We start from the raw sequence: 26,221 nt of genomic DNA, 5'->3' as shown, positions 1-26,221 counted from the left end.
CTATAAATCATATTGTGACATGTAATATTAAATCCAAGAGTAGGCCTACTAGAAACTAGACCTCAGATTTCCCGCTTGTAAAATACTAATGATTTTATCAAAACAGGTCAGAAGAAGGCGGTTGATTCGCTTGAAAACCCACTTGGGTGCAGGTTACAGGAGAGAGGTTGGACTTTGGGCTCCATTATCTGTGTCTTTGGACGGGACTGAGCCTGGTCTGAAGAGCAGGATCAGCAGAACACATGATCCATTGCCAGGAAGGATGCGTTTCTCTCTTGCTCTCTCTTGATCTCTATCTCCCCTCTCTCTCTCGCTCTCTCTCTCCCCCCCCCTCTCGCTCTCTCTCTCCCGCCCCTCTCTCCCCCCACCCCTCTCCCCCCACCTCTCTCCCCCTCTCTCCCCCCCCCCCCTCGCTCTCTCCTGTTCTCTCTCCCTCTCTATTCCCCCTGTCTCTCGCTCTCTCCTGCTCTCTGCCTCTCTTCTGTGCATGTCAGGGCTTTCTACCTTCAATACAGGCCTCTCCTTATGCTTCTGTGGAACTCTTATCAAACTTTAATGACATTGCGCTTTTTTCAGAGACAAGGCAGACAACACAATAATACATTTGTTTAGAAAAGCAGTGAAGCACTGCTGAGATAGATTTCAGACATCCATTCAAACTAAAAGAGTACGGGCTTCTTCATGGGAAGTAAAGGAGGTTTTAGGATAAAAAAATATTTTCAAATTGTGCAGCACTCGTTTCCAATGGAAAACCCTCTCAGATGTGCGGACCAGGTAGACTCTCACTCTTCATGTTGATGAAGGAGGTCAGTGAAGGGGAGCAGCTGAAACGTTACACTGTACACTTGTTTGCACCCATTGATGTTGTTACAAACAAGCCTATAGCACAAAGGACCATCCCTGAACGGTGTCAAACAGACACATTAAGTGTTGGTGAGATGCTGAGGATGGAAGCAACACTCACAACACACAGCGCAACTCTGCTTTGGTGTGACCCCTCCTGCTGGCATCGCTGGCCCGCTGTCCCCTCAACAACACATCTTGGAAGGGAAAAACAGAAGCTTGCTTTGTGCCCCAGTACATCCAGACGTCTTTAACAACGTCATTTTCTCACATTTCAATACCGCACTAACTCTTGGCCCGGCTGCCAGGAATCTTCAGTGTGTGATGCAGAGGAAGCCAAATGTTGTGCAAGGCCAACATCACAGGAGTCACTCGACCAATCACGCCCTTGTGCTTCCCTCTTGACAAATGGCACTGCCTTTTGGTTTATATGTACCGGACTAAAAGTCTAACCACATACAGCTTTGGTGCTTTAGTACTTTATCAATAATTGCTTTGTAGGCCTAATGGTTATGCAATGCATTGTTCAGTATTCCACTAGTAGGCCTACATGTATATTGTGGCCCATTAGAACCCTTTTGTTAAGAATGGGGTTCCACTCTACTTTTTCCCCAGAGGATTATAGATTTAAAACCTCATGTAGGCCTGTTATATCAGTCAGGCAGGCGGTCATTGGTGGGCATATGATCCCAATTAATTGATTGAGACAATTGAGTTTAGTCAGCAGCTATAAACCGCTATAATTACCGCTATAATAAACCGCTATAAATTAGCGGTTTATCATTTTATAGTTCGTTTATTTCGAGGACAGCTTTTGACGTTCTGTGTTTGCCATTCCTGTCTTGTCATCAGTTTAAACATTTCTTATGTCCGTGCAACAAGAGACCGCCCCTTTTAAAGAGCACAAGTTTTACCTCTTGCAGAGCTCTGGAGGAGGCGAAGAGTTAACTTTAGAGGTAGTTTCGTGGTGGCAAAGCCATTTTTCCTCCTGTCCAACGCTCGGCAGCGCTGGCATTTCGCGTCTTTTCTAAAAAGCTGATGTAATTCACTTCACCACCAAACCCGCAGCCATCTCTACACAGCTCTGCTGAACCTCTGACCGAGCAGAAAGCTCCCCGGGCTCTTTCTAACGGTAAGCCTGTTATGTAAACAACGTCATTTGCATAGAACATGACTAGAAAAACCCATGGGAACCAATGGATGTAAACCATGTTATTAGGGCGACATGGGACTCAACACGGCGCGGATCGGGCGATCAGAAACGCTCGGATCGATGATTTAAGTTGAAACTGCACAATAGTCGAAGTTTTCCATTAATTCCAGCTGTGCGCCTCTCCGCGCGCACGTCACTTAGAGAGGCGGTCCTAGGTGAAGCCTCTGTTTGGCATGTTGTAGTCCGCTTCTTGCGTTCTGCTTCAGTTGCTGTGCTTTTCTAAGTGGGCAAGGGGCGAAGGATGAAAGAGCTGAGGAGCTCCTTATTCTCCCACCAGGTTTATGAGGTGAGTTGTTTTCCCTCTCTCATTTTTATTTCTACTTTGAACCACAATTGCAGTGGGCCTACATAATCATAGACCAGACTACTGTGTAATCTCCCACTTCGGTTCAAGAGATGGCAAATCAAGGTGTTAATTAAATTCGTGTCTGAAATACAAAAGTTTTCTTTAAAAAGTGTGTGTGTTTGTATGTCTCTGTTCATGTGTGTGTGTATGTATGTGTGTGTGCGTGTGTGATGCGCGCGCCTGCGTGCGTGTGCGCGTGTGTGCGTGTGTGTGTGTGTTCATCACACACACACATAGGCTACATCACGGGTCCAAGTAGTGGCTATAGTCCATCTCCGGCTGCAGTAAGGGACTGAGTCATTCGTTGATTTCCTCCAGATGTGCTGAAGTTAACATTTCATTACATCGTTTTTTCTCTCTCTCTGCACGCAAACTTGTTGAAATAGGTATCTGCGACTTTCTATATGGAGGGTATGTTGGTTTCAAGTGTTTGTCCACTTTTACCGTATCTGTGTTTAACGCATTCCTACCATGTTTTAGTGCCACTTGGGTTTAGGTTCATGGGCCTCTGATGTCTGTAGCTCACAGCTTGTTTTGTCCTGTCAGGGCGTCCAACGTTCTTGTGCAGAACTAATATGTAATCCTTTAACTAATATGCACAGTTCACTTTTTTTCTTTAAAAGCATTTTTACAAGCTTTTCTTTAATCTGCTGACACACTCATTCAGTTTGAGAATCTACAGCAGGACTATGGCACCACATTAGTAACTGGACAACTCTGGTCATGTGTGACATTCTCACTGTTGTTGTTGCTCCAAAAAGTTATATAAAAAAGTTATTTTTAATGGGTTCTATTTTTACTGCTATTCTTGTAGAGTAACCAATTCACCATTTTGAAACCTCTAGTATTAGTTATTTCTTTGTTTACTGGAATACATTTTCTTTAGTTTTGTATGCTGCTTTAGGGTCATTGATATTGCTCGGCCTAATGAACCCAATGGCTTTTAAAGAGTCCTTATCTGTACCATCTTATCTGTCTTACAATTTCCTCTGGGAATCAATTAAGTGATTATATCTTCACAATTATATTGGGTGGCACTATAAATACCTACAACTACTTACAAGGAGAAAGCACAAAGCAGGCATTTCTAAAATAAATAACTGAAAAAAAAAGCACTGGTGTTTCTTTCCTCGTGTTGTCTTAAGTCTGACTCCTTAGGGCCCGACGTTGGGAGTCATTGAAGGACATTGACGCCACGTATCAGAAACGTAAACGTTGGGGTCACACTCTTCGGCTTGATCAGCTGAGCATCACAGGAGCTTCTATAGGGCCGGCGTAAGATTAACTACATTTAACAGCTCAACCTTTGCTCCCGGTCAACCTTCAGGCTGCTTAACCACTGTCACACACACTTCACAGGACTGTAGCATTGTCTCACCGGGAACTGCTACTAAAGGTATGCCCAGTGCAGAACATAATTCATTTTTATTGATTGTTTGTTCTGGATATATGGTGTTGGCGGAGATTGTATTCTAGTAATCGCTTTTGTATTGCACATTATCACTCTCTGGTGGTAAATTAGAGCACATGACATGTCCTTTAGACGTTGAACTCCGATAGCATATATACATCCGTTGTAGTTCGGTGGCTTGTGGACTCGAACAGATGTCAAAGGCTGAATTGCATTTTACTGTTTTGTTGTTTTGTTGCCAGCATAAATTATGTTTCTCTCTCTCTCTCTCTCTCTTGATTGGGGCTAGTATAATGGCTAGACTTGAACAGAAGACTTTGTCTATTTATAGTGCTAAATGTACTTTGATTGTAACTAGAGATTGAAACACTCTTCATCTCAGATTTGCAGATCATTCATAAATGTAATGACAAAATGAGTGTATATTTGCATCAAATCTATCTCTGTGTGTATGTGAGTGCGTGCTCTGTCGTGCGGTCACAGTCAACATTGTGTGTTTTTGCTGTGGTCATGTTGTATAATACAGCATTATGTAATTACATAATCAGACATAATGCAAATCTCCCTGCAAATATTTACCCCACACAACCCCATACAACAATTGCCATGTTTTGATGTTTTCCAATAAACAGCCACATCTCCCCCCCCCCCCCAATCCAATGGTGTGTTCCTGAATCCTCGGACGCCAGCCTTCCGAGCTGCACTTTTGACGTCATTTCCGGTCTCCGAGCATTTATAGCGTTCCCGTTCGTCTTTCTGATTGTGTCATGAAAATGGCTAGTTGTTGTTTATTGTTAGCTACATTAGCCTCTTTAGCAAACCAGCCCGAAAACAAACAAAACAACTTTACATTGTATTGCATGCACAGCAAGACCGTGCAATGCATAAATTGGTGACCGGAATAAAGTAGCAATGTAATCAATTCTGGAAGAGCATTTTAAATCAACATTAAAATGACCAACGTGGTACATGGGCGCAGCCATTTTTTGTTGAGGGTGTCATAACTGTTCTCGGTCTACTCTCAGAATTCCGAGAGATGATGACAAAAAGGGGGTGTGCCTCCGAGAAATGCCGCAAGAAAGCTGGGCAATTTCCCGACTTCCGACTCGGAAGGCTTGCGTCAGAGGATTCAGGAACACACCATAACAACCTATCTTCTCTCCTCCCCAGCCTCTGAGAATGTTCCAATGCTAAGCCCCTCCCTCTGCTGAGTCGACTTCCCCACCGTGAGGAGCTACAGTCCAGCTCATACCCGTCTCTTTTCGTCGTGTGGTGAGGCACCATCACCGTTGTCATCATCGTCCCTGGCGACGTCCATGTCAGCGGACGTAGAGAACACGATGACCATGTCCACACCGGCCGCCGACCCTAGCCCTGCCTCCCCTACCAGCTCGCCCACCTCCCCTTCGTCCAAGCCCGCCACCATCAAGAAGAAAAAAGGTATTTGTTTTTTCTTAGTTTCGATGAATACAAATGTTTAATTGATCTCAACATACACTATGTTAGATTCCCATTACTAACCTCAAGCCTCTTAGTTGTAGCTACAGTTAAAGCTTTAAATAGTTTATAAAAAGATTTAAAGACAAAGTCAAAGTCAAAGAACTCCCTGTGTGGATTGACTCATGGGAGGGTGGGTTTTATTTTTGAAGAAAGTCTAGTTCAGAGTATAAAGAGTGGTAGAAATTAAGTTAGTGCAATTTCAAAAGGGGGGGAAAGGTTGTTAGGACGGTAGCAGTAGTCGACTCCCAGCCCAAAGTTTACCGGGTTCGCCCCCCAAATGTCCCTGCAAACCCTCCCTTTGTATCCACGGCGAGTCACTCTTGCAAACGAGCACGTGCTAGATGTCAGCATCATGGTTATCATAGTCAATATGATGGTTACAGCGTGGAGGCTAAACGGCACTTGTTGTTGTTGCTGCTGTTGTTGTTTTTTGCGCCAGTCCCGGAGAAGTCGGATGAATACCTGCTGGGCAGGTTTCAAGGGGACGGCGTGAGGTACAAGGCCAAGCTGATAGGCATCGACGACGTCCCCGAAGCAAGGGGGGACAAGATGAGCCAGGATTCCATGATGAAACTCAAGGTGACCGCCGGTTACCGTGGTAATGAGAGGCATCAGTGTAGTGTTGCTAAAGATGATGTTGGGGCAAACTCATTCGGTTTGGGCTGACATCATCTAAAGAATGTAGTGTTTCTTTTGTTATGCGACTCCATAGATAAATACAATCATAAATAAAATCATAAATAAAATCATAGTTTTATTGAAGCCAAGTAGGAGTTAGAATGTATGTAAGTGTTTTACGCTTTACTTTGAACGTGGATATTCCGAAGTTTATTTTGCTTCTGTTCCGACACGGCTGTGGGCTTTGGGCACACGATCAAGCCATTTGGCGAATCAGTTTTTCTATCATGGTAAAAGTGTTTTCTATTTCCAGGGCATGGCTGTAGCCGCTCGCTCCCAAGGAAAACACAAACAGAGGATATGGATCAACATTTCCATGTTGGGCATCAAGATCATTGACGAACGAACAGGGGTGAGTCTGCGGACTGCGCCCCCCGATGGGTTCTGAGCAGGGTTTGAATTATGAAGGAGTGGGGGGGCGGGCTGAGCTTCCCCCAAACAAAACCTGAGCATCTGTGAGGGGAAAGTTTGAGGAGGGGCCTCCTCAAACCATCTTAATATATATGGGATAATTTCCCCTCTCTTCATACAAATGGCATTCACATTATAATTATTACATTAGAGTAGCATGCATAATTATTTATGTATTTTAGCATACAACATTGTTTAAACAATGTTTTTATCGTAGGTTTTGCATGTTAAACCTAGACATAAATTGCAAAATAAACAAGAATCCCGAAAAATCCCGATTTGCTTTAACCCTAGAATTTGAATTTCAAAGGGAACAAGTCATTATACTGCAAATGCGTAAAATTATTCCGTGATTTCTATCCCAAGATCAGTCTCAAAATGTCCTACGTAATATTGCAATAAAAAACAAATGTCCTTTTTGGGGGTCAGGTTATTGAGCACGAGCACTTGGTGAATAAGATCTCCTTCATCGCCCGGGATGTGACCGATAACAGAGCATTCGGCTATGTGTGTGGAGGCGAGGGGCAGCATCAGTTCTTTGCCATAAAGACTTCTCAACAGGTAGGTAGATATATACTCACTCACTCACATTATATTTGTACCTTGCACCAGGGGCGTTTCTAGGTTTCTGAAGCATCCGGGGCTTAGCCCAAGAGGGAATAGGACAGTGCGAGCGCGGTACATTTTGTTGCATACTTTATTGTGCATGCACATTTTTTTTCATAATGCTTTCCCTAAATAAACCAAATAGGCAGGTCATTATAGCTTTGCTACCTGACTGCTGCTTATCCCCAGACATCTAAAGTTCCATTCAAATTATTTCAGAGTAAAATGAATACAAGGGAGACAGACCTTACATTACCTATATCAGGGGTGTCAAACTCATTTTCACAAAGGGCCACTCTATGATGAAATGATAATCACACTAAGGGCCGACAAGGAGTTTACTGACATGCCTTCTTTTTAATCCAAAAAGTAAAGACAACATATCTATGAATATATTGCATACAACCTGCGTACAGGGTCATATAGGCTAGGTTCATTTCAACATTTTCCGGGACAAATTATAGATTTTTTGAGCGTCAAACATTTAATTTCCTGCATTCTGGTGGATTCTTATTCATCTATCAGTGCCTTTTCTGCATCATTTTATGGTGGAAATATTTTTTTTTCTGTGAAGGAAAAGACAACATTCAGGTTCCTAAAGAAACAACTATTATGGAACATAATGCAGTAAGGCTCTCAGGCATCCTGGATTTTTCAAAACTTTCTGCAAATTGAAAACATATCACATGTTTTGGGTATTTCCTTTTTAGGAATCATGACTCAGCACCAGTGTTAACTATTTATGACACTTAACATTGGTAATGAAATGACAGCCACCATTGGAAGGGTGGGCAGCTAGCTAGTTAGCTAAATTATAACTTAAGGCAAAAGTTAGAAACAAATCATGTTAGCATTCATCCTTAGTCAGTCATCAATATTGGCATGCTATTTAGCCTCATAGATTGGCCTACTTACAGCCCACAGAAAACTGACATATTTTCTTCAATGCAAGTTCATCAATTCATGGCTTAAAATCTTGAGCAGTAGAACAGAAATTCCTAGCAGTAAACTACGCAAGAGTCATAACAAATGGGAGAATGTGCGACGTGCGGATATGGCACAGGCTCTGCATGCATCAAAATATTATTATTTTTAATTTTTTTAACAAAAAAGATTCAGGGCTAATCAAATTAGATCCGGGGCTTTAGCCCCGAATAAAACAGCCTAGTGACGCCACTGCCTTGCACATGTCCCCCTGAATTATAAGTGTAGGTGGATGAAGTATCCAACCGCACATAGTCACTAGAAGTATTGTTGAAAAGCGCTATTTAATCTAAATGCAGTAAATTAGAATGGCGACATGACATTCCCTGTTTTATCCTCCCGCAGGCTGAGCCGCTGGTGGTGGATCTGAAGGATCTGTTCCAAGTCATCTTCAACATGAGGAAGAAGGAGGCCGACGCAGCACAGAAGGTAACTGATCTTTACAATAATTATTTGAATGACTACAGTGATTGTGTCTAGTACACACTGAATATATTATTCCCAGCTGCTGCATCAGCGGTCATTTGTTGGATGCTATTCTCAAAATGTCAGTCCGACACAAATTCTGCATTAAGAAATTTTATTTTTAACAGGGGGAAAATGGCAGCGTCATTGTTGAGGTAGGTTTGAATTTTGGGGAGGATTTTCCTCATTGCTAACATTTGTCAACATTTATAAATTATATAATTGCAATGATTAAACCGCAGTAATTTAATATGTGACATGATCTGTGTTCTGATTCATTTTCTTCAGAATGGAAGCGCTGCCTTGCCCACTGTGGAGGGAGAAGCCAAACCTTCCCAAGTAAGAGGGGTCTGAGAATGTCCTAGCGGTTCACAATCCTCATTGGTTGATCTGGCCTTGCCACTTGGTTGAAGGAACATCACATGACACACTGACATGACACATGACTCTTTCTGTCCAACCAGCCAATGAACCAAGTGGATCTTTTCGGGGTCATGTCCACCCCTTCAGGCGACCTCTCCCCCCCCGTAAGTGCCCGATTATACACAAGCAGTGCGATCGACCCCTTGTCGTGTCCTGACATATGTGTTATGACCAGCATCATTGTTGACTGCGTTTCGGTTAGCTATGTAAGCTATGGAACAGTGTGGTACGGTACGTACCACACAGGCTTACCTGACAGGAACTTCAAATATGGGCGTTGTTGGGACTTCCTGATGTCCTTTCATGGTAATGTTAGTACTGCGCTGCATACATAAACTACAACGATGAGTTTTGGCTACTATATGTTGTTTGTTTGTATTCAGTTTGTCCTTCTAAACTTTATGGCGCTCCACCGCATAACTTTTAATTAATGAGCACTACTCAATACATTGCACAATCTCAAACTCCTATCTATAAAAAGAGCCTTATTTCACAGAACAAAAGTCAAAACTTTGGATCTACCTTTAATTGAACAATAACAGCCTGTGAAACAAGTGTTCTTTATAAGAATGAGTTTCGGTCCATGTTTTTTGATTTTGTAATCCTGTAAATCAATTGCTTACATTGTCATATCTTTTCATCACATACGATTTCATATTTGTTAACAATGACCTTTTATCTGGCAACAGAATTATTTATAATCTTTCTCTCTCTCTCTCTCTCTCTCTCTCTCTCTCTCTCTGTCTCTCCCATTCTCCTCATGCTAACCAGGAGACTAATGATATTCTCTTGCTGGACTTGTCCGCGGAGGTTGACAGCAATCAGAATTGTATAAAGGGAAACCCGTTTGTCACTTCCTGTGCCCCTAGCACTTGGCCGTCTACGCAGACAGAGAATCCCTTTTCCTCCACGTTTGGCTTCTTTCCAGTGCCAAACAGTGACCCTTTCAGAGATGACCCCTTCTCGAAATCGCCCCCCACCCAGCCGGCGCCCCCCCATAACGCACAGATCTCTCTGACTAGCAGGGATCAGAGCCCCGGCTTTACGGGCCCCGTCGATGACGAGGCCCTCTGCCACGGGGGCCAGGGTGGGGAGCAGGACCACGGTCTCGGCGGGCAGATGAACGGGTTAAGCAGGAAGGACATGATGTTGGCCCTCGGTCAGGGCCAGTGGCCGCTAGAAGGCGCGGTGGCCCAGGAGCAGAGCTCACTGGAGGCGACGGACATGCTATTCCAAAACCCTTTCCGCAACGCATCGGTGGCGAGTGCCTCCCCTCCTAACGGCGTACCGCACGCCACAAGCCCGACCTTTTCGAAGGACTCGGTGGTCCTTAGCCCACCCCCGCAGAACACTAAGGCTGGACGCGGTCGAAGGGCTGCTGGTGCAAAGGTGACATTTCAGTGCGGGACATTGGCATTTCCTTGCATGGCAGTGGGGTAGTCGTTGGGTTAATTTGAGTATTCACAGCGCAACGTTTGGTCAAGGGTGACATCCTAACATCTCCCTTTCTGAGCACTAGGATTGACTGGGGTTGGCTTCTGGGCCTGGTGGTGTTAGACATGGCTTGCACTGGTTTTAGGTGAAATAATGCACTTTTTATGGGTGGATTGGTTCTGTTGGCGTGTGGTGTGCTTGCTCTCTTTTCCTCTCGATGTGCAGATCTAACAGGGGCGAGGTGCGTGATCATTGCATGTGTTGGTTGCATGACCCTCTATAACTCTTAACCCTCTTGACTTGTCTGATTGCTCAACGTTTAACTCTATTTGTTTTGTCATCTCTGCTCATTAATATGCATTCCTCACTACAAATACAGTGGTGGTAAGTTGTCTTTAGAGTTAGTCTTTTTTTAATTCAAAAACATAATAAAGTCCATTACTCTGATGTAATAATTTTATAAATGTAATAACTTTTGTAACTTTCTGAGACATTTCAAGACTCCACTTATACGACCCGTATGATCAGATCAAACTCAAACGTATTTTTATCGAAGCATTTGTCAGTAGCGGATGTTACCGTCTTATTTTAAACTGTCGTTCCTCCCCATCCATGGTAGTCTACACCCAGTGATCTGTTCGGGGCCCAGGTGATGGCGAACGCTGGTCAGACCGGGGACTTCTCAGAAGAGGCAGACTTCTTCAGCAGTACGGCTCCACCTGCCCAGCCTGCGTCCTCCTCCCTCAGCGCTCTGGGTAAAACGCCCGCCATCTTGAGACTAAACCATTGTCTTATCCCCTCCTTTGTTGTTGTGCTCAGCCATCAATTAAAATCACACTTATCAGGTAGCAATAAAGGCTATGATGGTTTTTGAAGTCAAATATTGATTACATTTGTGGGAAGTAGGGTTTTTTCTGTGGCACCAGAGCATTTGTTTTGCATGTAAACTATAAGTACGATGCCTTTCCCAACACCAGCGAGTCTCCATCTGGGCCCCCAGGGGACCACCTGCGCCCCCGGCCCCACCATGTGGGGAGCCCCCCCAGCCTCCACCATGCACTCCATGTTCTCCGCGCCGGCAGGGGGCCCTCCCATGGGCTTCCAGGGGCCACCGCACGGATTCCCCCAGCCGCATGCGTACGGCCCGCCCGGGTCTTGGGGCCCACAGGTCCCCGGTCCATTCGGGGTCCCGGGGATCCCCCAGCCTGCCACCCCCTGGATGCAGCCCCCTCACGCCGGCCCCGTCGGAGCCCCCGTCTGGGGCCAGCAGACCCCGATGACCAACCCTTTCCAGCCCGCCTCCAGCCACATGCCTCCGCCCAGGCCTCCGCCCAGGCCGCCGGTGAGTGAAGCCCCGCCCAAGGTAGAGAAAAGCGCCTTCACCGCCCTGGACCCCCTGGGGGAGAAGGAGAAGAAGACGGGGAAGGACATGTTCAAGGACTTCGTCCTCACGCCGCCCGCCATCCCGGCCCGGAAGGGGGAGCAGGTCGCCGGCAGCAACGGAGGCGAGGCTTTCAACCAGTACTTTCAAAATAAAGTGGGCGGTATTCCTGTAGATGCGGAACACAATGACTTTGACTTCAATCAAATGTCCCCTGGGAACGGTAAAGTGTTCGAAGGACGTTGCACTTGGATCTTTTTCGTGTTTTTGTATTGCATTTGTCATCAACCATCCTTTTTTTTCCCTGCTTGTTTTCAGACGTTCCTAAACCAACCGTGCCCCCTGTCACAGCACCAATGGCCCAACCCGGATTTCTGGACGCTTTCTCCTCGTGTCCGGTCACGGGGCCTGCGCCTGGGCAAGTGCTGAACCCTAACATCTTTGACGACGCATTCGGGGCGCCAAATGCCGGCAGTCCCTTTGGAGCGCCACCAATGGCTATGGTACGGCAAATCTATCCAGATAAATAGTGTTGGACCCGTTCGAAATTCCGCTGTCGCCCTTCTCATCCCAAACTGTTCTGTTGATAGCAAAGCGCTCCAGTTGTCCAGGCGTCTAACCCTCCGGATGCCTTTGACGACCCCTTCGGGAATCCCTTTGCTTGACTGTAACCATAGCAACAAGTGAGTGGCGCTGAACCTTTTTTAGTGGTTGAAAAGATACGCATAAACTGTAAACAATTATTATTTTTTCTCTACGTTTGTTTCAGCGGGGCGACCTGAAGCTCATGAGTATCGGAATATGGTGATCATCATGTATTGTAGACGTCGGTTCACAGCTGCTGCGACGTACGAGGGAAACCAAATGATCCACTCCTGCCTCGACCCTCAGACGGCAAATGATGACACAGAAAAAAAATACGCTTCAGCATCTCCACCTTTTTAAAGAATTTCGTTCTGTTGTAATAAATCAATTGTTTTCTTGAGTGTCTTTCAAATGCAACTGAATGTGATGTAAAAGGGAGTGTTCAAAAAGGGAATGTTTTTGTCGTGATCTGCTGAAGGAATAAAGACACACTAAATGGTGGCTGGGGTGGGGGGGATGTCTAAACACGTTCAATGCTGCAGTGTTTGTGTACAACCAAATAGTTTATATAAAAGAGAGAAATAATCTTCTGTGTGTTGTTGTTGCTTCAGGAATAACATTGCGTCTGTTGTCATTCACTTTTGGAAGTCGTTGAGTAGCCTTCTCTGTTTTGTTTCTCACGGCTTGATTATCAGTGACGACAGCAACAATATGCAACACAGTGGGAGGGTTACAACTGTGAGCGAGATCTGTTATAGGTGGAACATGAGCCGCTGGAGAAAGTTGCAATAAACCGTGGCACTACAATTCTGAAAGTGGTCAGCAACAATACTCTGAAGCTGCAGCCTTCAACCGATGGATGAAGTGGCCGTATTGTGCCTCTCAAACATCCCCACAGCTTTATAACCAACTGCAGCCCCAAACAGTGACCACACAACGGCTTGTGCCATCAGACATGGTCTACACTCACTCACCACAGTTTTTAAATGGTTATTTGAGAAGCTGAAGACTTGCAGCCGGTTTGGACATGTCAGGGCCTTATCCCGTGACCTCTGTAACAAGAGGTTTGAACCCACAGGACTAACTAGAATGGTGCAATGCCAGGAATTTGGAGCTGGTAGAGGGGCCCACCATTTCCCACAAATACACTAATTCCCAATTTTTTGTTGTGATTTATAATTGTGTGGAAATAACACACTTTATGAATTAAAAAGCAATGTAATACGTTTCAGCCACATTTCTTCTTATTAGGCTTTGCATAACCATCAGGTGTGCCTGAAAGTGGTCGTTCATTGTGTATAGGCCTACATAGGCCTCATCTGCCATGGTGATAAATAAAGGCATGTGATTTAATCATTAAGTTCAGTCTCTTGTTCTTAATGAGGCCACGCGGATTTAGAAAGTATAAACATGAATGCGATAAAAACGCACAAATGTTGTTCTTGCTAGAATGTAATAAGTGGAATTAATATCATTCGGGTTTAAACTGCGAGATAGGCACACGTGACACGTATACATAAATTATTGAAAAAGTATTTTGCTAATAAATGCATTACACCCTAATTGTTCACGTTCAAAATGAACCATAAATAATCTGCATTTAATACTGTTAAATATCCAGCAATGACATTGTGGCTTTCTATTTTGCAAACTTGCAAACGGTTGCAATTTCTTAGATTTGCGACAAAAGGACTACATCTCCCAGAATCCCCGGTGGGTCCACGGTCCTCCTGACAGCCTTGTGTCACAAAAATGGCGGTCTAACGTGTCCATGGAGTCTGTACTTCATTCCCCCACATATGACCAATACATCAAGATAATTCCCCCTAAATACACTGCTCCATTTGAAAAAGGTATGTCTCAATAAGTGCAGCAGTAGTAAGTGTTCATAAATGGCACATGTTCGACGCAGGAAACATAGTTACTAGTGTGTTATAGTGAGGATGCTGTGGTTTGTTGTTCATGTCTGCTGCCTGGTAAACAGTGGCGTTATCGATTCGGGGGTCGTATTGTTCAGCAATACAAGTCAGACGAAGCTTTTTAATTGTGCTGCTAGTCTTTGAAGGAAGTCGTGTTTATCGTGGCTCCTTGTGATTTTCAGTACACTGATCCGGATCACTTTACACCAGCTTTGGTCCTATATGCCCACCATTGTTGTGAGTGTGTTTCTGTTAAGAAGTAACGTTACGTTAGCCATCACACTGTTAACATAATGTCTTTCTTATGAGTGTCCTTTGATCCATAGCACGATTTTTTTTGTTTTGCTTCTTGTTCCCAGTAGTCACCCATAAGGACCGTTACATAGTCAACGCACGTAAACGACGCGAGCGACGCGCTACCTTTCAAAATCTACTACACCAGGGGTCCCCAACCTATTAAGCACCTATCAAAAAATTTCATGGACCGGCGGGGCGGGCCCGCCAGAGGTTGCCAATTTGTTGATATTTTCATATAGTGTTGTGCATGCATTCATTTAAAACAACTAGTTCCAGTTATTTATGAACAGTGAAGGTAACAAACTCTTAAAAAAGAATGTGAACTTGAACAAGTGAAAAATGTACAACTATGAACATAAATATATTGAACTAAACTTGAAGTAACATCTATCAAGTGTCAACATGCACAACACAAAATGTCAGTAAGGGAAATTAACACGCGTTTGTGAGGCCACAGAATAGGCTACAATTCATTTTAATCAGTGGGAGCCCTGTGCTTGTTTCCCTGCAACAAGAAGGTTCAATCTGGGGGTGATGGAAGACAGTGACACCCTTAGCGTGTTTGAAATGTCCAATCGATTGCGCAATTTTGTTTAAGTTGCAGTCATTGCCGAAAACCCGGCCTCGCATAGGTACGTGGTGGGAAATGGAGCAACGTTTTCAGCGCTTTTACGGATATCTCGGGATACTCCGCTTTGGTTTTTATCCAAAAACCCGCCAGAGAGGTTTGCTCAAACACACTTTTAAGACCACCATCATTAGCTATTTCGATCATTTGATCTTCCTCCTGCACTGACAACTGATTCGGGACATTGACAAATGGGTTGCGGATCCACTCATTCGTTCGCCGTGGATCTTTGGAGGTTGGGAAGTAACGTTCGAATTCATATGAAAGCGCAACAAGGTGATTGCGCACCAGCTGCGAGAGAATGGGCCCTGCCTCAGTCTCTCCCAAAATCCCCACTAATTTCTGGAACATATCGAATACTCCCCTGTCCACTCGTCGTCCCCACAAATCAAGCTTGGCTTTATATGCAGCAACTTTATCTGCCAGTTCAAAGACAGTCGTCATTCTCCCCTGGAGTGTCAGGTTGAGCTGAGCTCATAGTGTGACACTGCTGTTGAACTGAACAAGTTAAGTGAGCTTAGGCTGCGCGCGCAGCCGCTTAAGCCAATACGTGTTGAGGACGGGACAGACAGACAGTTATGCCTGAGAAAAGAAGTTAAGACCTTGCCAAAAATGCAAACATGTTATATGCAATCTAACAACTGCATTTATACTTATGGCATGTAAAAGACTGACAGTATTGCGAAATAAATTGAGTTTATTAAGTGTGCATGCATTTTGCATGAATTTGTAAAAAAAAAAAAAAAAATTATTCATGTCGTAGCCTACTAACCTACGGCCCGGTTAGGAATGTCCCGCGGCCCGGTACCGGTCCGCGGCCCGGTGGTTGGGGACCGCTGTACTACACAGCATACGCGAACGTTGCGGGCAATGCATGACATGCAATACACCACTCACGCCATGGGTGGCAGCAGAGTCACCGGTGTTTTCGCGGGTGACATTCCAGGTGACATTCCGATCAAAGTGGCTATGGAAGAAGAGTGATGAAGCGCAGATAGGCGGTGTTATGTGCGCCCTTTAAATACCACAGGAGATCAGGATGGGGAATTTGTTTCTCTGGTGCTTCCAATGCGAAGCCTGGACGAGGAGAGGCATTTCCAGTATTTTCGGATGTTGGCGCCAAAGTTTGATGATCTCCTTTCGCAAGTCATCCGATATCTCCCCGACTCTCACCAAAACCGGCCCTTGTCAGGGAGCAGCTGGCAGATTATTTTTTGCCAGATGCTGGCGTGTTTCCCCACCAGTACAATGTGCTACGATTGGGTATGCGCTATGACCAATCAATGTATATACATTGGTCACTTGGAAGCATGACTTTTGATTCATTAGTTATCACATTACACAAGTTAACTAATTTGGTTTACGTCAAACTCATTAATTCATATCCATATAAAATGTTTATACAACGAGCTACTGCCTTGACAGATTAATGAATTATTTAAGTGTAGGCCTATAGCCAAAGCTATAGCGCATAATGTCCACAGAAATTATATGGTAGGAAACATTATTAGAGAAAATGGGTTTATTTATCAAATACAGAAACTTGACCCACCATACACGCACACATTTTTCATTCACTACACACTCACTCTTTCAAATTTCCTTCACTCAAAGAGGCTACTGAACTTATGTTTCACACAGATCATGAACACTTATGTTTCACACAGAACGTGAACACAAAACATTACGTAATTAATTCAAATGGGCTAACACTAAAACAAATAAGGCCAGTAATAGAACGAATATCGGGTGACAAGAAGATAATTAAAATGGCTCACAATCCCGAATCAGCAGTTTGATGTCGCGCATCAAAATAGCACTTTGCTCCTGTGGTAGGGTTCGCATAAATTGGCACAGGTTATTAGTAAAAGAGGCGTGAATGTCATTCTTATCACGTGCCCGCATCCTCTCATATGTTCTTCTGTAAATATAACCTATAGTGGGAATAATAATAATAATAATAATAATACATTTAATTTAGAGGCGCCTTTCAAGACACCCAAGGTCACCTTACAGAGCATATAGTCATCATTCAAAACTATGTAAAACAGACTAGGAATAAAAGGAAAACAGAGGTTAAACATGAAGAATAATAATAATTAATAACACTCAAAGACGCCTAAAGTGAAGGGGGACCTCACTAACCACCACCAATATGTAGCACCCACTTGGGTGGGATGCACGGCAGCCAATCGGTGCCAGAACGCTCACTACACACCAGCTTGAGGTGGAGAGTTAGGGATAATGTACAATATTTGCAGTATCGCCCCCACTGACAACGCATAGTATTGCATGGATCGGCGCGTCGCGTATCAAAAATTGTGAGGACGCGTTTTGCTACGCTTCGATGTAGGGCTGCACGATATGGGCAAAATATGATATCCCGATATTTTTTGGCTGAATGGCGATATACGATATATATCTCGATTTTTTTCTATAGAGCGGGTTAGATGTTTTTTTTCTAAGTCAAAAGCCAAATGTGAGATGTTGCAAGCACTTTTATTAAAGCATAGGTCAGTATGACTGCAACATGTGATTTTGTATCGTTATTTTCAACAGAATTGAATGAACATGTTAAAAAAAAAAAGGGACTTTTTTCACCTTCTTCACAAAATATTCAACTATGCAAAACATTATAAAGCTGTAGGTTACACACATTAGCTACCAATAAGAGCATTGGCTTCGTCGCATTGTCAGTGCGCCGTAACTTTAATCCCCCGCCCCCTCCCTTCTCCGTTCCATTTGGGAACATATTTGGTTTCATTTCGCTTGTTTCGTATATTTTAATTAATTAATTAAGAGCGTCACCAGAGGGCGCTCCCAACACATTTGCCGAGCGCCGGCCCTGGTTTCGGGGCAGAAGAAACTGTCGCGGCCGGTGATGCAGCACTTTGTACCGCTGCTGTAAATGGTGGAACAGATTTGTCGTGCTTCCACTTTTAGTCGCAACGGTTTTGCTACACTCTCTAAAGATGAACTGCAGCTGCAGCTCATCTGTTTTTTTTAAACCCGAACTATTTCCACATTATGGAGCCGTTGTTTCTCCTCTTTGAAACAATTTCGTCTCCCGCCGCCGTCTCGTTTTCTTTACGGGTATCATCCATGCTTGTTGTGTTGTGAGGGGGCGGCGGGGGTGGGAATGAGGCGTCTTTGCACACGGCACGTTCGGAAAGACAGAGTGAGAGGGGGAGGGGTCTCGCTCACAGTCTCCAAGGCAAGCGCTGTAGACGCTTGAGCGGGAAACTGACAGTTTAACGCATATCGATATAAACAATATTATCAAATCTTGTATCCCCTTGGAAATTATATCGATATATCGTACATAGCCGATATATCCTGCAGCCCTACTTCGACGCATAATGGCAGCCGAAGCGTCGCGTAGGCTTCTGGACGCGTATGTGTAGCGATGCGTCGACTATGTAATGGCCCTAAGCCTTGTGTTACGCCCTCTACACCCCTACTGGCCTTTCAGTGGCAGTGCAATGGTCTTTGGGTGGTGCAGAATCAAGTTAATTGTGCACACCTGCGAAGGCTATCAGAGTGCTGCTCCGATGTGTGAAAGTGGGCGACTGGTTCACATCCCTGGATCTCAAGGATGCTTACTTCCTAATCCCTGTTTGGCAAGCGAACAGGACGTTTCTCTGCTTAATGGGGGTTGCGTACGAGTAACAGTGCCTGCCATTCGGCTACTCCCTGGCCCTGCGCACCTTCTTAAAGTGTGTGGAGATGGCGTTGGGTACGCTCAGGGAAAGAGGGTTCTCCTTGTTCTGAGCAACTCGGAGGAAGCTGCGAGAAGGGACAGCATGCCGTGATTAACCAGCTCTCTTTACTGGGTTTTGCCATCAACTGGGAAAAGAGCTCCCCACTCCCCAGCCGGCAAATAGTCTACTTGGGCCTTTGCCTAGAATCAGCCATCATGACAGCGATGCTCTCGCCTCCTCGATGACACGCCGTCCTGTTGGCACTCTCCCGCTTTCGCATTCGCAGAAATTGCTGAGAGCCCTGCATATCGCGGGCGCCCAGACCTTCGGGCGGACCTCATGTCTCGCGGGGTTCCCTGCCGAGATGAGTGGAGGTTACATCCCGACATTGTCAGAACGGTCTGGTGGAGGTTAATCCTGCAGGGCAAAGGTTTGCCTGAAGTGGTTATCAACACTATCTAGAGTGCTCGGGCACCTTCTACTTCTTGGCTGGCCATGCAGGCTGTGATGGTAGACCGGTCTTCAGCCATCCACTGGTCAAGAGATTCTTGCCTGGGGCTAGGCGTGTGAGGCCTGTTTCGTACGTGCTTACACCACGCTGGGATCTTCCCACCGTGTTGCGTGAATTGTCCAATATGTCTCAGGCCCTCTTGGATATCCTGTCCTTCTAAGACGTTGCTCTTATTGTCTTGGTTTCTGCCAAGCAGGCCGGTGAGTTGGCCGGTGAGTTGACCGCTCTGTCTGTCAGCCCGAGCTGCTTGTTGCTTAACGAGAACAGCTCCTTTGGGAGGAACTGATGTGCCCTGTGACTTAGGCCACGTTTATACGTAGCAGGGTATTTATAGAAACGAATATTTCCCCCCCTCCGTTTTCAAAAATAACAAATGTGCACACAACATCGTTTTCAAAAAAGTTGTTTACATCAAAACCACTTTGGCCAGAGTTTTTAGAAATGATCGTTTTCTGTGATAAAAACTGTTTTTGTGTAAATGAGAGGCCAAACCGCGTGGAAATATCTGCATTTTCCCTTCGTGTAAACGGGGACTTAACTTGTACAATTATTTATGAAAGTAAAACACTTCATTTTGTGATTTAAACTCTGGGGTCCGTCTCCATACTTTGTTGCTGCTTCCGAGACTATCGTAACACTTGCTCTTGGCTAGGGATCGACCGATATGGATTTTTTAGGGCCGATACCGATAATTTTTTTTGTCAGCCTTAGCCGATACCCGATACGTCGATACCGTTTTTCTTGAGCCGATATTTGGAGCCGATACTACCCTGGAAATCCAGAATTCTCGCGAGAGCATAATTTGAATTTGCTTAGCGAGTTACTCTGGGAACGAGCAATATACTCGTGTATATTCTGGGCCTCCCCTGGCCCAGAACATCATTCAATAATCAATCGCATTGATGTATCAATATAGGCGGGCCAAAAGCGTTGCTGTTTTACCGACTGGATACGGCAAGAGTCTTTATTTATTGGTTAGCTCCACTGGTCTGGATACGTCACCCCTTGTATTCTTCTGATATTATCAAATGCATGGATGTGGGTCTGGATTTCCAGGCTAAGCCTCCCTCAATTTACATCATAAAAATGACAGAATGATGATAACAAATGTTACAATGTCTCAATTTAAAATAATGTAAATTTATTGAACTGTCGGTGCACTCTTAAGGTCAGACTAAATGGATACATAGACAGTGGTCCAGTCTGTCAGGAAATGTAACACCGCATACTGCCTTTCTCTCTTCAGGAGAGAATGATTCGCAGGTCAAGGATCAGCGTTCGGCCCAACGTGGGGAGACCGGGTAGAGCTGGGGCCACCGCAACGGCCCAGGAGGCCCCTTCAACCCAGGATGACCCCCCAGCCGATCCTACGCCAGCAGAGGCCACTGCCCAAACGGAGGACGATAACAACATGACAGCGGCGGAAGTGGAGGACAATAACAATTCTACCACTGCAGGCTTGACGACCGCAATTCAACGGTGAGAAGCAATTGTTCTTATTGTTTTATTTTTTATTTTTTTAGCTGGTGTAGGCAATTGATTTTAGACGCACTTTACGTTGACATGTTTAGCTAATTCACTCAGCAGCAATTCATTAATCAAATGCTCTGACAAAAAAAAGGTCAACATCTGGTATATGTGGCAGTTGCTGGCCTGTAAAAAGCCAATCGTTTAATTCAGAAATTATTGGATGGACTACCTGTCTGTCTAACGACCTACCCGCCTACATGCGCACACTCTGTTTGTACACTCATTGGGCATGGAGGCCTGAAGGTAGGGCTGAACGATTTGGGGAAATAATCGAATTTCGATTATTTTGACAATATTGCGATCGCGATTTAGCATGCACTTTTTTTGTTTAAAGGCCCACTATGCAACTTCGGGCATTTCTTCGCTGTTTTCTTGGTTTTGTCACGCACATTTCTCTACACAGCGCCCCCTACAGCTTCGTAGTAGATATTTTACAACACTGTCGTAACAACTCGTTGACGACCCTTCCCCATGCACTTCTACGCGAGCCATGTGCATTTGTTTGTGCAAGCCGGCGAATGCGTGGAGCCATGTCCGACGTAGATGTTCATAAAGTGTAGGCAAGGTTATACATTTTTAAAATGGTGTATTTGTATTGCAATAAACATAAATCCATCCTTTTTTATAGTTGACGTGGAGAGTTTATATCCTAGATTATAATTGTTTTATTTTAGGTTGAACAGAACAATCAGTGTAAGAGTGTTGGCCAACATAATAATCTAAATAAACAAGAACCTGGATTCGGGGATTCAGTCTGTATCTGGGGGACGAGACAGACGAACAGCAAAACACCCATGGAAACAAAGGTGTTTATATGATTGCAACCAAGCAAGCTAGAAACATACAGGGCTCACAACAAAACGGTCGAGAAAACAATTTTTACAGGGCTCACAACAAAATGGTTGAGCAAACACATTTGTACAGAGACTATCAACATCAAGAATACCACGAAGACAAAGTTCACCCAAGGGTACTTTCAATTTCAAAAGCAACACGGCCAAGTCGGCGTCTGATTTGCAGTCTTCTTTTTCTTTCAGTTCACGCTATTCCTGAAAAGCTTGCCAAACGTTTATTGTGTCTGGCCTCTCTGTCGGTCAGTCTCCCTTTTCTCTTCTTCTGTTCCTCCGACATTGGGTTTCTCTGTCTCTTTTGAGTCGGCTGATCTATGATGAATGTAACAATCCCTTAGTTACTTGTGTTTATATCGAGCCGGTTCCGTGTTTGGGGGTCTGTGCCGTAAAGCAATTCTTACTTCGCGAGACCCGAGACTCCCGCGAGAGTGGGCGGTAGGTCGCCGGTAGAAACATATTCCTTTTCTCCGCCAAGATGCGCAAGGGGGAGTCGAAACAACGAACAATCAAACAAAAATGTATAATAGAACCATCGCAATGACTCTTAGCCTGTTATATTAAGGTAAATCAAGCCAAAAAAGTTGCATAGTTCCCCTTTCACTCGTGTCTGATCTCTTTTCTGGTCCATTCTTCTTTTGTTCCACCGACAGTCGCCTCTTGGGTCCCTTATCAGTCGATTGATCCATGATGAATGCAACAATTGCCTCGCAACTGGCTGTTTATATCTAGCCGGTGCCATGTTTGGGTGTGTTTTGTCTGTGCCGTAAAGCATTTTCGAAACAATCTGACTACATTTTCGAGGCGCGATTGGATACTTCCGCTGCGTCACATCCGGATTGTGTCGGTCTGAACAGAGCAAGTTGCATATGCGCTTTTTCCTTGGAGAGGTGACATTGGGCAATGACACACCCACCAAACGACCCAGAAATGGTTGCAGAACCATCAGAATAACTCTCAACCAGCATAATTAATGTAATTTTGGCTAAAAAAGTTGCATAGTGGGCCTTTAAGTTCCTTATGTTCTGTATTATTCTCAAACAAGCAATAACTCATTGTATAGTATGACCAACACAACATCTGAAGCAGTCAACATATAAACTGCTCTTTCCTTCATGCCAGGCCTATGTGTTGAGATGAATTAATTCATGAATTGATATTATGACATATTTATTAACTATTACTATAACTATAATACAGATCTTTATTTTTACGAAAAAAAAAAAGTTTTTTTAATCGCAGCCCTCACGATTTGCAAATCACATTCTATAATACATTGCGATGTCGGTTTGAATTCGATAAATCCTTCAGCCCTACCTGAATGATTACTGAATGGATACTTCCAAATTGCCTACCCAAGCTTTAAGGCATGATTTGAGAGTAAAGACAGAGAGAGTGAAACGAAAAGTGCCATTGAAAAGTGTTGCATCTCAAGCACCTTTGATTGACAGGCAAGATGTATTCCTCCAACAAATCAGGAAAGCGTTGCCCTTATTGGTCAGAAATTAGCCGGGAGTGGTCTAAAACTGAATAGGGGCAGTCAACTCAAAACATACAGCACATTTCACTCACTAATGGCTTAAGGATGGTTATGCCTTTTATAGTAATATAGTCAAATAATAGCTCCTAAATCGTATCTATTTTCGTAGTTATTTTTTATGTTTTTATTAAAAGTCTCCGAAATATTGTGACCATCAATTCCTCACACACCAAACAAAAATAAGTTATGAAATATTGAAGTTTCTTCTTTATTTTTCCACTTTGCAGGGAAGCTGCTGATGACCATGGTGAGGCATCCACTGCCCCCACCACCACCACCTCCATCACCACCCCCGCCCCCACCACTATTTCCTCTTCCGCTAACCTTCAAAGAAGGAAGCGTGTCTCCGTCAAGCCCAAAGTCTCCGCTGCCCCGAACCGGGCGTCTGCACGGGCGTCGGCAAACCAGAACCTCCAAACCCAAACGCCCAAACCCCCCGCAGAGGAGGGGCTTGCTGGACCTCCGGGGTCAGACCTCGAAGAACCCATCACAACGGCAGCAGCAGCAGCCCACCATGTGGATCCAATCCCCAAGGCCCACATAGAAGGTGCTGGACCAGGGAACGATCCCACCACTCAGGAAACCCCTGTGGAGCCGACTCCATCCGAGAAGCCCCAAAATCTGGAGTCTCTTCCAGCGGGTCCGGCCAAAGAAGTCCCTCCAAAACCACCGGACGAGGCGCCGTTCTCCATCCCGAACAAGGAGGCGAGGGAGAACTCGGAGAGGGCCCGGATCCTGTTGGCCAAGGCCTCTAAGGTGGGGAAGACGTTGCCCAAGAACATGCGACTGAGCCAGCTGCTGCACGACCAGACGGACCTGCAGAGGATGGCCAAAGCCCAGAGGCTCAGGGAACTGCTCCGGCAGGAGATGGGCAAGGAGAAGGAGAAGGTGGGTCATTTGAGAAGACACAGCAAGTGCTTTGTGAGAGACAAAGTGATTTATGAACTGTTTATTTTTGGCACTCCCTTTTGTCTTTTTCCATTCATCAGCTGTCTTTTTCCTCCATCCCTTAGCAAGGAAACAGGAAGTCGAGATACCGCCTAAAGGAGTACGCCCTGGATCCCTCCAAGATGACCATGAGGGACCTGGTCCACTACCTCCCCGCGTCAAACCCCATGACGTGAGTCCCCACCTCCCCCCCGGAGCCTCTCTGAACCAGCGGCGCTGCTCTACCGCTGTTCATTATGTACGTTGATGTGATGGTTGGATTAATCTATGGGTTGGAATTGTAGTTCTACGAACCAAGCGTGTTATTTTGTTGATTCCCTCCAGAGCCTATTTGGAGGAGTCCGTTCCAGAGGATGAGAGAGTGGTCCCAGCGTCGCCAACAATAGAAGTGTAAGACTTAAGCCCGGTTTAGTGTTATCTACCGTAGTATTACTTCTAGACAGTAGTTAGTGCTGCCGAGACCATACTACTTTAAGGCCATACTACTATAAGAAAGGGCTGACTGCCCAAAATAACTTTTTCTAGATGGTATTTTACAATTCCCTCATGTGGATGCTCTCTAGTGGAAGAGTTTATATTTTGATAAAGGTCCCATGGCATGCTACTTTATGGATGCTTATATATGTATGTGTGTGTGTGTGTGTGTGTATATGTGTATATAAATACGAGTGTGTGTGTGTGTGTGTGTGTATATGTGTGTGTGTGTATATATATACATACAACGGGTGGCTTAAATCCAGCGATCTGATTGGTTCATAACTGTTGTATAATACAACAGCGTATACATATTGTATAATACAACAGCGTATACATAACTGCTATGACGGCCAATCATTTTGTGAAAGTTTGCATATCACTCCGCGCCTGGAAGTAGAAACGGTTACAAAGTATAAAAGTAGTTGTATAAAAGCAATAGCACAGTTCACTGAAGCCTAAAAATATGTTGAATGATGGAGCGGGTGTAAATGTTGTTACTCCGGGAGTGAGCAAGGCGATGGAGAGACTAACGAAAGCGTAGGCACTCGGTGAGTGAACTGCTCCATAGGATAAATTGCCGTCGAACCGCTCTAGCCTAGCCTTCTCTCGGAGGGACGCTAAAGTGTGTTGCATAGCGACCGTCATGCATTTTGAAGGCAGCCAGGAGGGACTACTTTTTTGTATTCTTTAGAAAAACAGCTATTTTGACTTTCTTGTTTTTTTTTTTAATGTAATGTGTCTATGACTTTCGTTTTGCCATAATAGTAGCCGTAGTAAAAAAGCAATAGATCACTTCAGTCAGTGGTATGTGCTCATTATACCACTGTGAAGGGGGTCGCCGGCCCGACGCGCAGCGGAGGGCCGAACAACGCCCCTGAACAGTGGTATGATGAGCACATACCACAGCCTGTCGTGATCTATTGCTTAAATATATATATATATATATATATATATATATATATAGTGACAACCCCGGTCGTCGGCGGCTGCAATTCCCGAAACAAACAGTTTTATTACTGCAGCTCACACTAGGAAGGGGAAATCATACAGTAACTCAAGTTTCTTCCACACTGGGGCAAAAAGAGTGAGGGGTCTCCGGGTCCGGTCGGTTGGTGAGGTCGGCGTGGCTCCTGCTCCCGGCTTCTCCCGTGACTGTCTATCACTCGGCTCCATCCCGGCACGAGCCTCATGGCTGAGGGAGCCCCGAATGAGTGGAGAAGCAGGCTATTTAAGCTGCTTCTCCACCGGTTCCTCAGGTGCTCTTCATATATATATGTGTGTGTGTGTGTGTGTGTGTGTGTGTGTGTGTGTGTGTGTGTGTGTGTGTGTGTGTGTGTGTGTGTGTGTGTATGTTAGTGGGCCCTTAGTACAGTATTTGAGTCTCGTTGGAGACGTCAGATAACCCAACGTGTTATGCGCCATAACACCAACAGCAAAACGGTTATCCAAATAACAAAGAAGTGTACAAAACTTGCGTGAAAGTGTGTGTATTCACACACAAACACGTATGTGGTGCTCGCATGGTCGTAGCTCATTGTCTCA

The 26,221-nt window shown here is 44.8% G+C and overlaps 2 protein-coding genes across 11 annotated transcripts in view; both read left to right on the top strand.

Annotated features, from left to right (window-relative positions):
- Positions 1–1,731: 1,731 nt before the first annotated feature.
- Positions 1,732–13,640, top strand: dab2 (DAB adaptor protein 2). 8 transcript variants are annotated; one of them, XM_030353923.1, is made up of 17 exons: positions 1,748–1,975; positions 3,548–3,677; positions 3,762–3,798; positions 4,984–5,253; positions 5,753–5,892; positions 6,245–6,343; positions 6,832–6,963; positions 8,338–8,421; positions 8,586–8,612; positions 8,746–8,796; positions 8,922–8,984; positions 9,652–10,269; positions 10,934–11,069; positions 11,292–11,918; positions 12,014–12,198; positions 12,286–12,378; positions 12,465–13,640. In XM_030353923.1, the coding sequence occupies exons 4-16, from the start codon at positions 5,130–5,132 to the stop codon at positions 12,358–12,360; spliced, it is 2,361 nt and encodes a 786-aa protein (XP_030209783.1). In that variant the 5' UTR covers positions 1,748–1,975; positions 3,548–3,677; positions 3,762–3,798; positions 4,984–5,129; the 3' UTR covers positions 12,361–12,378; positions 12,465–13,640. The 8 variants fall into 8 exon arrangements, with proteins under 8 accessions (XP_030209784.1, XP_030209777.1, XP_030209785.1 ...); XM_030353921.1 differs by lacking the exon at positions 1,748–1,975 and adding an exon at positions 2,041–2,342; XM_030353922.1 differs by lacking the exon at positions 3,762–3,798.
- Positions 13,641–14,012: 372 nt separating this feature from the next.
- Positions 14,013–26,221, top strand: part of zgc:162472 (titin) — a 28,132-nt gene continuing 15,923 nt past the window's right edge. For all 3 annotated transcript variants that reach the window (XM_030354060.1, XM_030354061.1, XM_030354059.1), the window contains exons 1-5: positions 14,013–14,133; positions 20,583–20,815; positions 23,482–24,142; positions 24,268–24,374; positions 24,527–24,592. In XM_030354060.1, the coding sequence (XP_030209920.1) occupies positions 20,589–20,815; positions 23,482–24,142; positions 24,268–24,374; positions 24,527–24,592 (1,061 nt within the window). In that variant the 5' untranslated portion in view covers positions 14,013–14,133; positions 20,583–20,588. The remainder of the gene's footprint in view (positions 14,134–20,582; positions 20,816–23,481; positions 24,143–24,267; positions 24,375–24,526; positions 24,593–26,221) is intronic.

This window comes from Gadus morhua, chromosome 4, assembly GCF_902167405.1.
Source record: "Gadus morhua chromosome 4, gadMor3.0, whole genome shotgun sequence".
NCBI classification, from domain to species: domain Eukaryota; kingdom Metazoa; phylum Chordata; class Actinopteri; order Gadiformes; family Gadidae; genus Gadus; species Gadus morhua.
Note: the sequence above shows the minus strand (reverse complement) of the source record. Positions and strands in the feature narration are given on the sequence as shown.

Bases quoted from the DNA above. Each gene is read 5' to 3' on its own strand.
- dab2 (XM_030353917.1), top strand. From the start codon at position 5,130: ATGTCAGCGGACGTAGAGAACACGATGACCATGTCCACACCGGCCGCC. The intron at 6,344-6,831 runs GTGAGTCTGCGG...TTTGGGGGTCAG, and splicing joins TCATTGACGAACGAACAGGG to GTTATTGAGCACGAGCACTT. The intron at 11,070-11,291 runs GTAAAACGCCCG...TCCCAACACCAG, and splicing joins CTCCTCCCTCAGCGCTCTGG to CGAGTCTCCATCTGGGCCCC.